Genomic DNA, 14,605 nt, shown 5'->3' on the forward strand with positions numbered 1-14,605 from the left:
AGGTAGCAATGAGCATGTTGCGGTCACTGCCAATATCGGCTGCTGGGAAAGATCTAGTCTTAGGAAGGTTAACTGATGTTTTATGTGTTGTTCGAACAAGAATATAATCAATTAAATTGTGCGCAGATCCATTAGGTGAAGTCCATGCCCACTTTCTTGATGGTTTATGAAGATATAGAATATCAGTAATTGTTAAATTGTTTTGAATGGCAAAATCAATAGGTTTGTATTTTCTGTCATTGATTTCACCAAAACCAAATGCACCACAATGAGCGGGGGGGGGGGGATTTCCTTCCAGTATCTATACCAATTTTTGCATTCCGGAATTTGTTTTATCAATCGCTCACGAAATCTCTCGCTCACCCGTGAATCAATAAGGATTCTAATTTCAGTTGCTGCGATATTGAGAAACGCAACCAGGTTATTATTTCCATACTTGTTTTTTCTTTCCGATATTAGTTTACCGAATGCATGGAATAAACATAACTGATGACATGTAATACGCATTGAATTACAGAGTTAGCAGAGAGACATCTCTTGAATTTAATCATGTAGTGATACTGATAACGGATGGAAAATATGAACTAAAATTTCAAATCAAAGTCCGTTATTACGCTACATATATCAAACTGCACTTCTAAGACGTAATATGTTGTGCCACCTCTTGAATAATTGTTCCCTTCTTACCCAAAATTGGTTTACGCGGATGATATAGTGATGGGGTTGCTGTCGTATATTCATGACAAAAAAAATTTTTTTTTAATACTTTGCAAGAAAAAAAAAGTGGAATAATATTCAAAGTAGGTTTTAGTAGCATATTCAGTTGTTAATTAAAGAAATCACAAAGAGAGTATCGTTGTAATCAAGTGATTAATATTTATATAAGTAAACAAAATAAACAAACGAAAGTATTAAACATTCATTTATACCAGTATCCTTTAACTTTTAGTAACCATTTATAAGAAGTAATATCTGAAAACATACATTATTGTTTTTTTTTTAATCCATTTGTTCTGTTTTCTATGTTTACAACAAACAACATTATTTCTTATTCAATTTCGAAATTTTCCCGAAGTTTAAATTAATAACGAAGTATTTTACGTACATAAAATGACTGCTTCTACATTATTTTAGCATTAAGATACATTCTCTTTTTCCTTCGTAAGGTCGTTCGCTTTTTTATCATAGTGACCAACCGGCGTTTCTGTTTCTCCTTTTGCCTTCGTCTTAGCACCACGATTAAGTCGAGCAATACTTCAACTATAAAGACTGACGTTGCTAAGGCGTGCCCAATACCGAAAATGCGAAGAGATATTTTGATATCGTCTACAGTCAGTGGCGAAAATCCTTCGTCACTGGGAATAAAAGGATGTTTCTGGGATTTCGTGAAACTACTGACTTCTACCCAGTGATCTATAAATCCGCCTTCAACTAATCTCAGAGTGCTAAAAAAACAGAAAAAAACATATTGATTTTATTTCTCAAAACAAATGATTTTTTATGGGTTTTTTTCATTTTTCATTTTAATTTTTTTGAAAGCAACCGGAATTCAAAACACCAGGAAAAAAATTGTTTTTAATTCGTAAAATACAAACTTAGTATTTTAATCTTAGTCTATATTTTTTAGGATTTTATTGAAATATAATATTTACTGTTCATTTTTTCTACTTTGCAATAATTTATGGTGATTTGACGCCTCAATACTTGTAAAAATCTGCAACAACATCACAGCACTTGTAGAAACAATCCAGCTGACTTTATTAAGAATATAAGTACAGGGTAAGCAAGATTAATTGCAAAAATTAACAACACTAGCTGTAATCCTAGGTTGCTTGTTCATCATGATAATGCAGTAACTACGCATACCAACCACTGAATTAGAAACTTTTACTCAAATTAAGTGGATATTGAATCCAACATTATTTCAAAGCCGAATAGAGAAACTCTTGTAGTTTCTCTATTCGGGAGTAGGTAGATCGTGCCGAATATAGAAACTATAAAAGTTTCGACGGATCCAAACGTAACCTTTCATGACACAGTGAAGCTTTTGACTCTCTATTTCAGTAATTATTTGTGCCTTTTGTGATGTGACACCACTTGGCAATTCGTATGGTAAAGTATAACCTCTGCATCACTACAACCTGGGTATTTACATTTTGGATGTACCTACTCCCACTGACGAGACCTCAACAAAAGTCGAAACCGGTTGGAAGGTTGGGTGATAAATGGCAATGCCGTAGCTCATGGAGTTGTAACTGAGACTGGGCTATTGCTGTCACCCCTCAGATGAGATATGAGCAAAACTAAAAACCATAACAAAAAGAAAGCATAACTGGATAGCTGTATTAGGAGGAAACAGCGTACTGAAAAGAATGATAGAAGGGAAAATTGAAAGAAAGTGACCAAGAAGGAGGAGACAACCAATGATGCTTGATGATATAATTAGCACAAGAGGATATTAAGAGATGAAGGAGGAAGCAAGAGACAGAGGAAATTGGAGGAAGAGAATCTGCTGAGATATACCATTGGACCTGTCAAGAGCCAGACCACTAATGATGATGATGGAAATCTTATTATCCCCATCAGTGCATGCATTTGCATTTATTACCATTGAATTCATAGCCCTTATCATGTGTCCACCTGTCCAGGTTATTCAAATCATTCTGTAAACACCGTTTAGCATTAGCATCCCTGATCATCAGCAAGCAATTGAATATCTCCTGTCAGGTCCTTTCCAATATCATTAATATATAAACTACAGTGTATGATATTGTTCACAAAATTAGGACTATACTCAGAATCCAATCTGAAATCTCTATGATGTAACACCCTTCGAACATTGGGCTTGATTTTTGAGAAAGTGTGGAGTGTCATCATCCGTTGCTATATAGCAGACACTAGTAGATGGCGATAAATTTTCGGCACAATCTTGTTAGTCCACTAACTTTCTTCTATGTTTCATTATACCATACGTCGGTATCTCAACGGAGTTTTGAAATGGAAATATTGAAGCATTTGGTCCACTCCTCTGATGTTGATTCCCATATTTTGATCCCATCTAAAATGTCATCTCTGGAAGAAGGCGGCTTTGGTAAATTTTGTCAAGCCAATTTCGCCTTAGCAACATATTTTCAGACGCCACTTTCTTGGGTTTCCTTTCTATTCTCGTTAGATGTTGGAACCGGTTTTATAAATAACCACTCACTGTACAGAAAGAATACAAGCTGAACTACTTTTTTCCTACTCTTTTAAATGTCTTAAATTTGAAATACATGTTCGGAACAAAATGTAAGCATATTAAACATAATTCGAGAACTATTAGTTTGTTATAATGTCACAAGAATTTAATTTTAGTATTAATTTAAACGCTTAGGAATCAAAAAGCTGCTTACATATGATCCAAAGATTTCTTTAAACAACTTCCCAATCGCACTCCTGAAGTAAGTACAGTCGAGCTGAAGAAATCCTTAGAAAGGCGAAAATTTTCTCTTCCGTATGCTAGAGAAGCGGACGTTAAATAGAAATCAAGGGCAATGAAACAGTAGCCACCCCTCATAACCCTTCTTATTCCGTCAGGCATTTTGCCAACGTGGTTATTTTCACTGCTTGTAATATGTTCTGCAATCTCCTTCATCGAACCTGTCTTTGAATTCTGCAAAAAAAAATAAAAAATAAAAAATAAAAAATCAATACTTTCAAGCTATTCTTTCCTACTGCTGAGTAGTACAAATAAAATGTAGTGAAATTTTTAATTATTCCCTCTATATTATTTCTTATTTTATTATCCGAAGATATCATCTTAGCCCAACATGCTACCAAAATTTTAAAATAATGAACCTAAGAAATTTTTATTGAAACTAATAAAATGTAACTGATCAAAATTAAAGTATCCCTCTTATTTAAGGCCTTGTGGAACGCCAATCAGTGATCCAATTGCTGCGGGAATACATTGTGCATAATACGGAAGCGATATCTGAGAAGAAGAAAAAAGTAGTTCCAAAATTCACCACCGAGGGACGCTGTATGATTCACCGAATGTAGATATAGTAATTTATTTTTGTGTGTAAGAAGGAGAAAAGAGACACAAGCATAAATAACACATTTTTATTCACGTCCATTGTATATTCACGGTCTGTACTGTTCAATGTGCTACCCTTCCCGGTATGATACAAAGTGCATTATTTGCACGGTGTGTTCAACGGTAGAACGCAGTTATTCGGGGCTGATGATGCGCATATGCAGTCTTTCACGCTGAAAAGTTATCAGGATGATCCCGACAAACCCTGTTTTTGAAAAATTCTCACCCAGAACCAGATATCACAGGGGTCAGATCAGGTGAACGAGAAGGCTATGCAATGGGAAACTCACAACTGTTCACTCTGGCTTCCGTGAAATGTTCTCGAAGAACCTACGCATGGATCGACTGATGTATGGAGGGACCCTCATCCTGCATGAAAATGACTAAATCCATACACAGGCGCTGCTGCAGCTGTGACACAAGAAAATTGTTTATCATATCGCGATACCTCTCGGCAGTAACTGAGCAGGTTGCAGGCCCCAACTGGGGAATGTCCTCAAAGAAGAAGAATGGTCCAATGATAAACGAAGCTATAGACCAGAACCAGACAGTAACGTTGGGTGAATGCAAAGCAATTTGATGAATTGCATGTGGGTTTTGCATCAGTTCCGTTCAGGTGAATGTGAGCCTTATCATCATCATCATCATCATCATACTTGTCGAGGATTTAGGCCTAGAGTGGCCTGTTCCGAAGTCATCTTTGAATATTTTAAGAGGACGTCCCAGTTTTCTTTTTCCTAATGGTTTGTAATTTAAGGCTTGTTTTGGGAAACTTTCTGTTTTCATTCTTTGAACGTGTTCCATCCATTTATGTTTATGTTTATTAATTTTTCTATTACTGGTTCTTGGTTTAATTTTTTCATAATTTCTTCGTTTCTTTTGTGATCGAATAGAGTATACTTGCAGTCTTTCTCATAAACTTCATTTCTGCTGTTGCTAATCTTTGTTTGTCTTTTTTGTTTTATTGTCCAGATTTCACTCCCATACAATAGGACTGGTAGGGCTAACGTATTTTATACTCTTAGTCTGGTTTGTTTTTGAACTAGGTGAGGTTTAACTATAGAGTTAATTACACCTGTTATTTTAAAATATTTCGTAATTTTTAGGTTTATATCTTTTTCATTTTCATATGTATTCGTACATCCTAGATAGTTACATCTGTTCTGAAATCTTTTTATCTATTACTATTTTAGTTGTTATTGAATCTTGTCCGTTAAAGGCCATCGTTTTTGATTTTTCTGTTGATATTATCATTCCATAATCTTTGGATATCTCATTTAGATCTAAAATAGCTTTCTGTAAGTTATCTTCAGAATTAATTATTATTTGGTCATCAGCAAAAAGGAGAGTGTTTAAGTTCACAGTAGGAGAAAGTTTAATACCTTGATGCAAAGTTTTATTACATTTAGATAAATATTAAAAAGAATTGCTGAAAGGGAACATCCCTGTCGGACTCCTTGGTTTATCTCTCTCGTACATGATAGCTCGTGATCTAATCTTATTTGTATTTGATTATTTTCATATATACTTGAAATAGCTTTAGGATATTATTTGGTATTTGTCTTTCTTTTAATATGTTAAATAATATGTTTCAGGCGACGAAATTCGTGGAGTGCAGCAATTGTTTTGGTAGCTTTTGTTAGCAATGCAATTGTTTAGGTAGTACAACTTCACGAGCAAAGAACGTTGGGCAAGGTTAGTGCCATCACTGTGGACAGTATTAACAATCAGAATGAAGGGGAAAATCCCATTTCCATCTTTTTAAATCCTCATGGAACCTGCCGAGTTTTGTGATATGCAAACATGCGTTTGGTGTTAACAACGCCCTTGGTGGTGAATTTTAGAACTACTTTTTTCCCCCTCAGATATTGGTGATGCACAATGTATTCCTGAAACGTTTTGCAGCATTTGGATCACTGGGTGGCGCTCCACAAGCCCTTAAACAGGGATACTTTAATTTTGATTACCATGTAAATGTGTTAATAAATGAAAACATTTTTGCATTAAATTTATATTAAGACATATCAATAGGCTTAATGTCTAAAATAATTTATCACATATTTTGAATAATATAATTGTAAGAATTGGACAATTTTTCGTTTTCATTTAAAAGTGTCTTAATTTTTGAGCTTTTTTTTTTTTCCAGCGTTAGTTCATGTAGTACCTCTAATATACATAATACTGCGCTACAAATTATGCTGGACATTCTTTTGTGCTCCTTTCTTTCTCCCACGTCTCATCCCTCTCCTTCAGGAGTATTCTACAGTTTGGAAAGCACTTCCACCTGTTTTATTGTAATTTCGTTTCCTTCCCTTGCAATACTTTTACGGCAATCGAAAGAATGATGTGGTGCTTCGTTTACGAGATGTGCTGAAAAGTTGTAATAATCATCTTACCATCGAGGTATCACCATGTTCTAGGTGTTTATCAGAACTTTTCAGCCTCTTCCTCCTCTCGTAGAATGAACTGGACTCAGAAGAATGAGATGAAGATTTCTAAGGACTTTTCAAAGGAAGGCGAATTAGCCGATACCGTCCTGAGGCAGTCGGAGGAGAGTTAGACTCGGAAACTCGATCTTATCCCTGCGAAAGAAATGCAGAGACTCTCTGAAGAACACACGCATGGACAGATACAATATTCTCACTTCAGGCCCTTAGTGTTATCTAGGTTTAAATAACAATTAACAAGTAATACTCTCAAATCCCTTGAAATGTCGAATTGGAGGAATTAACGAAACTAGTATTATGTCTGCTAATTGAGTTTGTTCTCCTTGGTTTGTCTGTTTCCGAGGACATTTTCCCCTCATTGTGAACCAGCTACTTCGCCTGCAGTTGAAAATCCTTTATGGAGGATCTTCACATCTAAATGGAATTCCCACCATATTATCTCTCTGACTAAAAGACAAATGTTTGTGGTGCCTTCGGGGCTGCAAGAGAAGGCTGGTATATTTTTTCTTGTTTCTGATAGTAATAAATTTAAAACATGATAAGCTTACTGTCCATAACAACTAGAATCCCAACAAAGGCGCATTAAATTGACAATTCTTAGCTTCTTCCTGATTTCCGTATGGCAAAGTACTGGCTTGTCAGAGGAAGCTTGTTTAGAATTAATAGCAAATAGCTAACTAAGAGTGTATTATGTCAATCAAATGCGTATGCTCACCTGCGTATGAGTTTGTTTCGCAGAGAGTAACTTATGTTTCGGGTGAATAATGTTCAATCTTAGTCAGGGACAAGTAACTTAGCGTTAGGTGAAATGATTGTAAAATGCCCCTCGCATTCCTTTACAAGCAGAAAACAGTCGTCATCAGAACAATCGAACAACTTTACCAAAGTGGTCAAAGAAGAATAAATAATGTCACTGGTGGAATGGTCAAAACAGAATAAAAAAAAAAATAAAAGAATATTGAGACTTCAAACTCATGCATGCATGTATGTGTGTGTGTGTGTGTGGTCACACACACACACACACACACACACACACACACATTTAGTGGAGGAAACTATGATATAAAAAAATTCTCATCTTCTTCTTCTGATTCATTATAATTTCAAAGGAAAAGTTCAATGGCCTTAGATTATCGCTACTCTGATCTCTTGCAACTGATTGATACAACTTACAGCACTGCTTCGTTTAGGCTAAATAGCTTCCATACAATCAGCAACAACAGTTCCTGTCTTATACTCAATGTTGACTTCTAGGACTTCCAATGAACTTACGCTTTCCAACAGCTTTCGGTTACTGAAGACAATGCGAGCTTTTACTTTGGTATAAGCGATCATTCTCCATACTTTGCTTATATGATGAATATTGGAAAGAATTCTACATTAAATATTGTCTCTCAACAACGATAACAGATCTCCGGAGTCATGAGAGCACAAGCACAAAACTGCCTGAACCTGAGGCACCTTCATACTGATATGATCACAAGCTGACCGGGAAGACCAAAATTGGATTACCGCAACTTTTACGGCTGGACTACAACCAAGAATGTTTTTAATGGTTTAAGTTTCACTTCAATGAGTCTCCGTTTATTTCTTTTATTTTGTAATAAGTGTCCAGAGTGCAATAATAACATTTATAAAAATCCTATATCATCTAATAAAATAAACAATGCTATATATCAAACTGATGTTTTGAGATATTTTTAATTACTTTGAAAAAACTTTCAAATGCAGAGTTTTTTACGGTACCACAGGTGATTCTCTTCTGTTTGAGGGCTTTTTCCAAAGCAGGCAGGGTGTCGATAGGTTGTTCATAGGACGGAACAGACATAATCGATATCAAGGTACTACTATAAGTATTCACCAAAACCACCATGCAGATAGTCCACATTCCCACAATCAATCGGGCTGCTATGTTCGGAAACATCGTCACTCTTCCGCCTATAAATAGAAATAAGATTTATAAGCAAAGTTACTGGAAACGATTTACTTTGAATACAAAATGAGACGGACTATAATTATCAGTAAAATATAAATTTATTCCATCGTCGGTGTTAATAAAGGACAGCTACCCTGCAGAATTGTTTGCTGCCTCTTGAATAGCTGTTTAAATTAAGTGGAAGCAAATAAAGTCCCGGTTGAAGAAAATTATCGCAGATCTAGCAATATTCTTAACCTTGAACAGGTGTTAATGTACTGTTTTAAAATGAATGTGCTCCTTTATTCTTGAAGAAATATCAATACTTCAACACTTTCTTTGCATACTAACTATTCCAATCGACTTATGTTATTTAGATTCTTAGTTACGTTTGATGGATATCATATTGTGCGACATTGATTACCTGCCTTTGCCTAACATGAAAACACCTAAAATGTGCCACATGAATACATCAAGAGGTTGGTTTTTGAAAAAAAAAACTAACCTCTTGATGTATGTGATCTCGTGATCTTTACTGAGTTACTAATCATTTCTTTATTATTAGTAAAGTATGAATTACATCATTTTACCCCAGCAAAAGCTAATGAAACGAATACATTGGTAAACCGACTAAAGTGTAATAGCACGAGTGGTGTCACTTCAGTCAAAAAACCAAACACTTTTTTGAGATACAGAAACAGAATATATAACTTTTTGCCTTTAATATTACCAGATAAAAGTATTTCTATTTAATTTTTATTTAAATATATTTCTGTTTGTGTATTTCTGTTTCCCAACTCTAGTATAAAAAATAGCATTCACATTGCCATTATATAATAATATGAAAATATAAAGGGATTGGATCCATAATTGGTATTTTTATATAAGAATATATAAGCAACCTGCTTATCTTCTTCTTTGGTGCATCAATTCGAAAATTGGTAAATATAGCAGCACATCATAACATCCTGTCTTGTGACTTCCTTTTTACCTCTTCATAACTCTTAGCGCCAGTTAGCATCATTATGTTATTTATATATGAAATTCTTGGTCTGCCTCGTGGCCTCTTTTCTTCTACAGTCCCCTCCATTATTTCTGTAATCAGTCCCCCATTACAGAAATAAATGATGCCTCAAATGGTGTCCAATTAGGCTTTTTCTTCTCTTATTGGTGTGTTTCATTAATGACCGCTCTTCATGAACTATATTCAGAACTTTTTCATTACTTTTCTTTTCTGTCCAACTAATTTTCATCATCTTTCTCCAGCACCAAAGTTCAAATGTCTCCAACTTTTTCATGTCTTGTTTTGTTAGAGTCCAGGCCTCACAACCATATAATGCAATGCTCCATATGTATGTTTTCACTAGCCTTTTTTTGAGCTGGATGCTAAGTCCTTTACTGGTAAAAATGTTTCTTCTGTTATAGAATGCTTTTTTGGCTAGGATTATTCGTGCTTTAATATCTGATTGTTTCTTCCATCTTCTATGATAAGACTTCCAAGATATTTAAAAGAGGATACCTGTTGGAGTAGGTTATTATTTATTTCCAGGTTTATTTTCATTGGATTTGCTTTACTTTTAATTAATAATTTTGTTTTCTTATAATTAATTTTTAGGCTGTACCGTGTGAAGATTTCTTCCATCTTTGTTAGGGTGGCTTTCAGTTTGTTTTCGTTATCAGCTAAAACTGCTATATCACCCGCAAACCGTAGCCAGTTAATATCAATTCCATTTATCTTAATTCCAGTTTCTATTAGTTCTTTCAGTTTATTTATTGCATCTTCAATGTACAGATTAAACAATATGGGTGAAAGAGAGCACCCCCTGTCTTACACCTCTGCGTATTTTTGCTATTGCGGTTTTTGTTTTATTGCTGGCCGCTTCTGTTAGGGCTTCTTGATGCTTGTAAAGATTAAATATGAGCCTTCTATCTCTCCAATCTACCTTTATTGTTTTTAGGAGGTGAAACATTTGATTCCAGTCAATACTATCGAAGGATTTCTTCAAGTCAAGAAAGACTATCAGAATATTTTGATTCTTCTCCAATCTTCTTTCAATAACTGTTCTTAGAGCTTAGGATTGCTTCTCTTGTCCCCTGCTGTTTCCTAAATCCAAACTGGTCATTGCCAACATATTCTTCAACCTTCGTTGTTAGTCTTTTTTGTATGATTTTGAGTAGTATTTTCGAAGCATGTGATATTAAGCTAGTGTTCGATGATTTTCACACTTGTTTGCATTATTTACTTTAGGAATGGGTATGATAGAGCATTGTGTAAAATCTTTGGGGATGATCCCGGCTTCATAAATATCCTTTATGATCTCGAAAAGGTATGACTTAGTTATGTTTGCTAAGTATTTTATTAATTCTGAAGGGATGTTATCAGTGCCTGGTGCCTTGTTGGCTGACAATTCATTCAGTGCCCATTCAAATTCATCTTTTAATATAGTTGGACCAAGTTCTTCCATATCAAGTCTTGTTTCATCTTCTATAGCCTTGGCATCTAGATCTTTTTCACTATATAGATTTTCTAAGTACTCCTTCCATCTTTCCGAAATTTCTTCCTTATCTATAAGTATATTCCCCTGTTTGTTTTTGATAATTGTACTTCTTGTCTTGTTTTGTTGGCTTATTCCTTTTATAATGTTATAAGCTTTATCGATTCTCTCGGTCTTTGTTAGATCTTCTATTTCTTTACATTTCTCCATTGTTCTTTTACTTCTTTACACTTTCTGTTTATCATATTTTTTATATGTTTATATTTGTCTTTGCTTTCTTCTTTTAGGGAGGTTTTGTATTTTCTTCTTTCATCTATCAGATCTAGAATGTCCTGGGTGATCCATGGCTTTTTATTTGCTTCTTCCTTAATCCAATGCAGTCATTGGCGGCCTTGATGATTGTATCCTTCAAATGAGTCCATTTTTCCTCTAATGTTTTTCTTTTCCCTCTCTCTCCAGTTTCAATGCTTTCATCAGTTTGCTGTTTATAGAGTTCATGGTTTTCCTCTGTTTTCAGGTTACCATTTGAGCCTTTTGCTTGGTTGTGATAACTTTTTAAATTTCAGATTACATTTCAATAAAACCAAATTGTGGTCACTATCAACATCAGCTCCTGGGTAACTTTTGCATGATTTTACTTGATTTTTAAATCTATTTCTTGTCATAATATAATCTATTTGGTACCTTCCTATATCCCCTGGCATTTTCCAAGTATACTTTCTTCTTTTTGGTACCTCATACCAGGTATTGGTAATGATCAGACTGAATTGGTGGCAGAACTCCAAAAGTCTATCTCCTCTTTCATTTCAGCATCCAAGTCCATACTTTCCCACCTCTCTACCATCTTTGCCTTCACCAATGACTGCATTCCAATCCCCCATGACAATAAGGTTATCTTCCTTCTTCGTTAGTTTGATTAGATTCTCAATATCTACATATACTCTTTCAACTTCATCATCACTGTGGGCGCTAGTAGGCATGTAAGCTTGTATTATTATACAAGCTTACATTACTGCTTATATAAACAACCTGCTTATATATTCTTATATTTAAACTTCAGAAGCGACATGAACCTAAGGTTCAGGATACCACTCAGTAACTGGCATGTTGATTATTTTTTTGAATTAAGATTTCAAAAATATGTTTACGTGCTTCTTTTCTATTATGAGGACTTCGACTTTTTTGTCCTTAAAACGAAACTTTTTGAGTTCTTTTTGAATGCTTTTTGACTTCCTAGTAAAGTGATATTATTCTTCTGCACCCTAAAGTGTAATATCATTTCGGACATCTCCTTTCACTTTGACACCAAAAAGGTACTAAAACATATTTATAAAGTACAGTCCGATGCGTACTTTACACATACCTTGGGCGAAAAAAAATCCAAATAGAAACCAATATACAGCGCCTTTCCTGGGAAGTAATGTGCGAAAGAGACGACCCTCAGAAATAGCAACCATTCGAAGAATAATACCGCTTATCAGAAACGTCAGCAGCAAACAGCACCACACCTACAAAGTACAGAATCAAGAAATCTGAGTTTAAAACGGAATTTATAAAACTCAAGCATGTAATTACATATATTAGCAGGATTGCACAACAAGCAATTGCAAGGTGTAACCCAAAGCCTGTTATTTGATTTTGAATTTTTTTAGGAACTCTCCCGAATAGATTTTTTTTTAGTTCTGAAACTTTATTATTCATTTTAACCATTGGTTCTTAAATTGCATTTAAGTTCAATGTTTAATTTCGATTTTGCATGTTTAAAACTGTTAAATTATGGAAATGTTTCAAGTCTACTAACGAATGATGTAATTTTAAAATATTCTCTATTTATATTATTAATATTATTATTTATCTTTAATCTTGTTTGTTTGTCTTCTTTATCATTGATTATACAATGAAGAAAATCGCTTTTCGTAACTTAAATTTTTAAAAATGCAGCATACTTTTCGGAATTAATTCCAATAACAAAATAGTATATTTCATAAACTAATTCTGAGATAATCACGAATGCAGAAACTCGCCAAATATAAGTAGATCGGGCAAGATCTCGCCTACTGCGCATGCGTGTTGCTAAGCTGGTTCTACTTGAAGCCAATTGGGCAGATCATATCCTACTACGTCCAGAAGTAAGAAATTTAAATTTGATAACATTTTGGAAGCTTTTGCTGGCGGGGGGTGGGGAATAGAATTCATTTCTTTATTTTAAAAGTATAATCAATAAATATATTATTCTAACATTTTGATCTTCAGAGGCACTTCTGACTGAATTAATTCATCTAGATGTTGGTCTTCTTCTGGGTCTTATTCCTGCCGTGTTGAAAGAAAAATGCAAACGGCAGCAAAACATCAGTTTTGCTGCTACTCCTTTCTTTCCTTGATCATTATTGTCCGAATATAACATCTAATTCTTATTATTTAGTCGGATTCCATCTTGTGTGTGTGTGTGTGTGTGTGTGTGTGTGTGTGTGTGTGTGTGTGTGTGTGTGTGTGTGTGTGTGTGTGTGTGTGTGTGTGTGCGCGCGCGCGCGTGCGCGCGTTCTTTGTTTCAATAATGCCAGTTATGCCCATGTGGTCCTTTCCCAATTCTTCTGCAAGTTCAATTTTGTTTCAAATTATACTTCTTGATGTTGATGGTGTCTATCTTGAATTGTTCTGACTTTGGGTTTGTTTGTCACCTTCTTCTAGGTGTTGAGTTAGAGTTTCAGTAACTCTAACTGTTTCAGTAACTGTTTCAGTAACTGCCTTTTCACTGTTTTCGTCCTGGTTCCTTGACGAAAACAGCCGCCTTGTTGAACCGAGCGATGCCCCAGCCGAAATGAACTAGATGACAAAGCCGGCTAGTATATATATTCCTGATATCTAATTATCTTAAATTAGGGATTCCACCAAAATGATCCCAATTTCGTTCAGCATTTGATACAGTAGGGGTTGTTGCTGTTAAGTATCAAAACGATGCCATTTCACAGCTCTCCAGAAAGCACAGTGTTGTTGTTTTTGGTTAGCTCAACTCGAAAATGCAGTTACTGTGCAAAGCAGATTCACCCCGGAATATAACAGGGATTACCTAAGTGATTTTTTTGAGCACAGGTTCTATCTCTTGGAAGAAAGGAAGTGTTAATGCAGCAAGGGATGCAAATCGACTTGACGCGATACAGAAAACTTTCCAACGTACTCTTGTAAATCCATTTTGATCGATTGATGTCACACTTCGTATCGCATGGTCTAACTGCATTAAAAAAAAAAAAAAAAAAAAAAAAAAAAAAAAAACATTTACTACAAATACCGTCCACTGAAATAAAATCATTTATGCAGATACGGATGCCAATGATTTCTGCGAAGAACCTGAAGGTTAATCTACAGCGGTGTCAGAAACACCATGGCTAGACATTGCAAGACTGGAATAAATCATGTGACCCAACGAGTCGTGAAACGCCTTGTTCTGTACCGACTGTAGGCAGAGTTTACCGGGTTCCCAATGAAGCAATGAACCCAGTTTGTCTTGTAAACAGAACTCAAGGTTCAGGAGGAAGTGTCTGGTGTTAGGCATATTCCGTTAGTACGGAACTGGTCTCCTGATATTCCTGGAAGTCCTTTAAGGAATATCTGAACATTGTTACCAATCAAGTCCATTCTGCAATGTCGACTTTTCATCCAGAAGGTGACGATT

At 35.1% G+C, this 14,605-nt stretch overlaps 1 protein-coding gene across 4 annotated transcripts in view; it reads right to left on the reverse strand.

Annotated features, from left to right (window-relative positions):
- Positions 1-938: 938 nt before the first annotated feature.
- LOC150103761 (glutamate receptor U1-like) overlaps positions 939-14,605 on the reverse strand; it is a 70,016-nt gene continuing 56,349 nt past the window's right edge. For all 4 annotated transcript variants that reach the window (XM_090396758.1, XM_090396757.1, XM_090396759.1 and 1 more), the window contains 4 exons: positions 12,299-12,443; positions 8,234-8,463; positions 3,393-3,652; positions 939-1,445 (listed from right to left, as the gene is read on the reverse strand). In XM_090396758.1, coding sequence (XP_090252884.1) covers positions 1,121-1,445; positions 3,393-3,652; positions 8,234-8,463; positions 12,299-12,443 — 960 coding nt within the window. In that variant the 3' untranslated portion in view covers positions 939-1,120. The remainder of the gene's footprint in view (positions 1,446-3,392; positions 3,653-8,233; positions 8,464-12,298; positions 12,444-14,605) is intronic.

The sequence above is a fragment of the Typopeltis vanoorti genome, chromosome 8 (assembly GCF_054136105.1).
Source record: "Typopeltis vanoorti isolate ZY-2024b chromosome 8, IOZ_Tvanoo_1.0, whole genome shotgun sequence".
Classification (NCBI taxonomy): domain Eukaryota; kingdom Metazoa; phylum Arthropoda; class Arachnida; order Uropygi; family Thelyphonidae; genus Typopeltis; species Typopeltis vanoorti.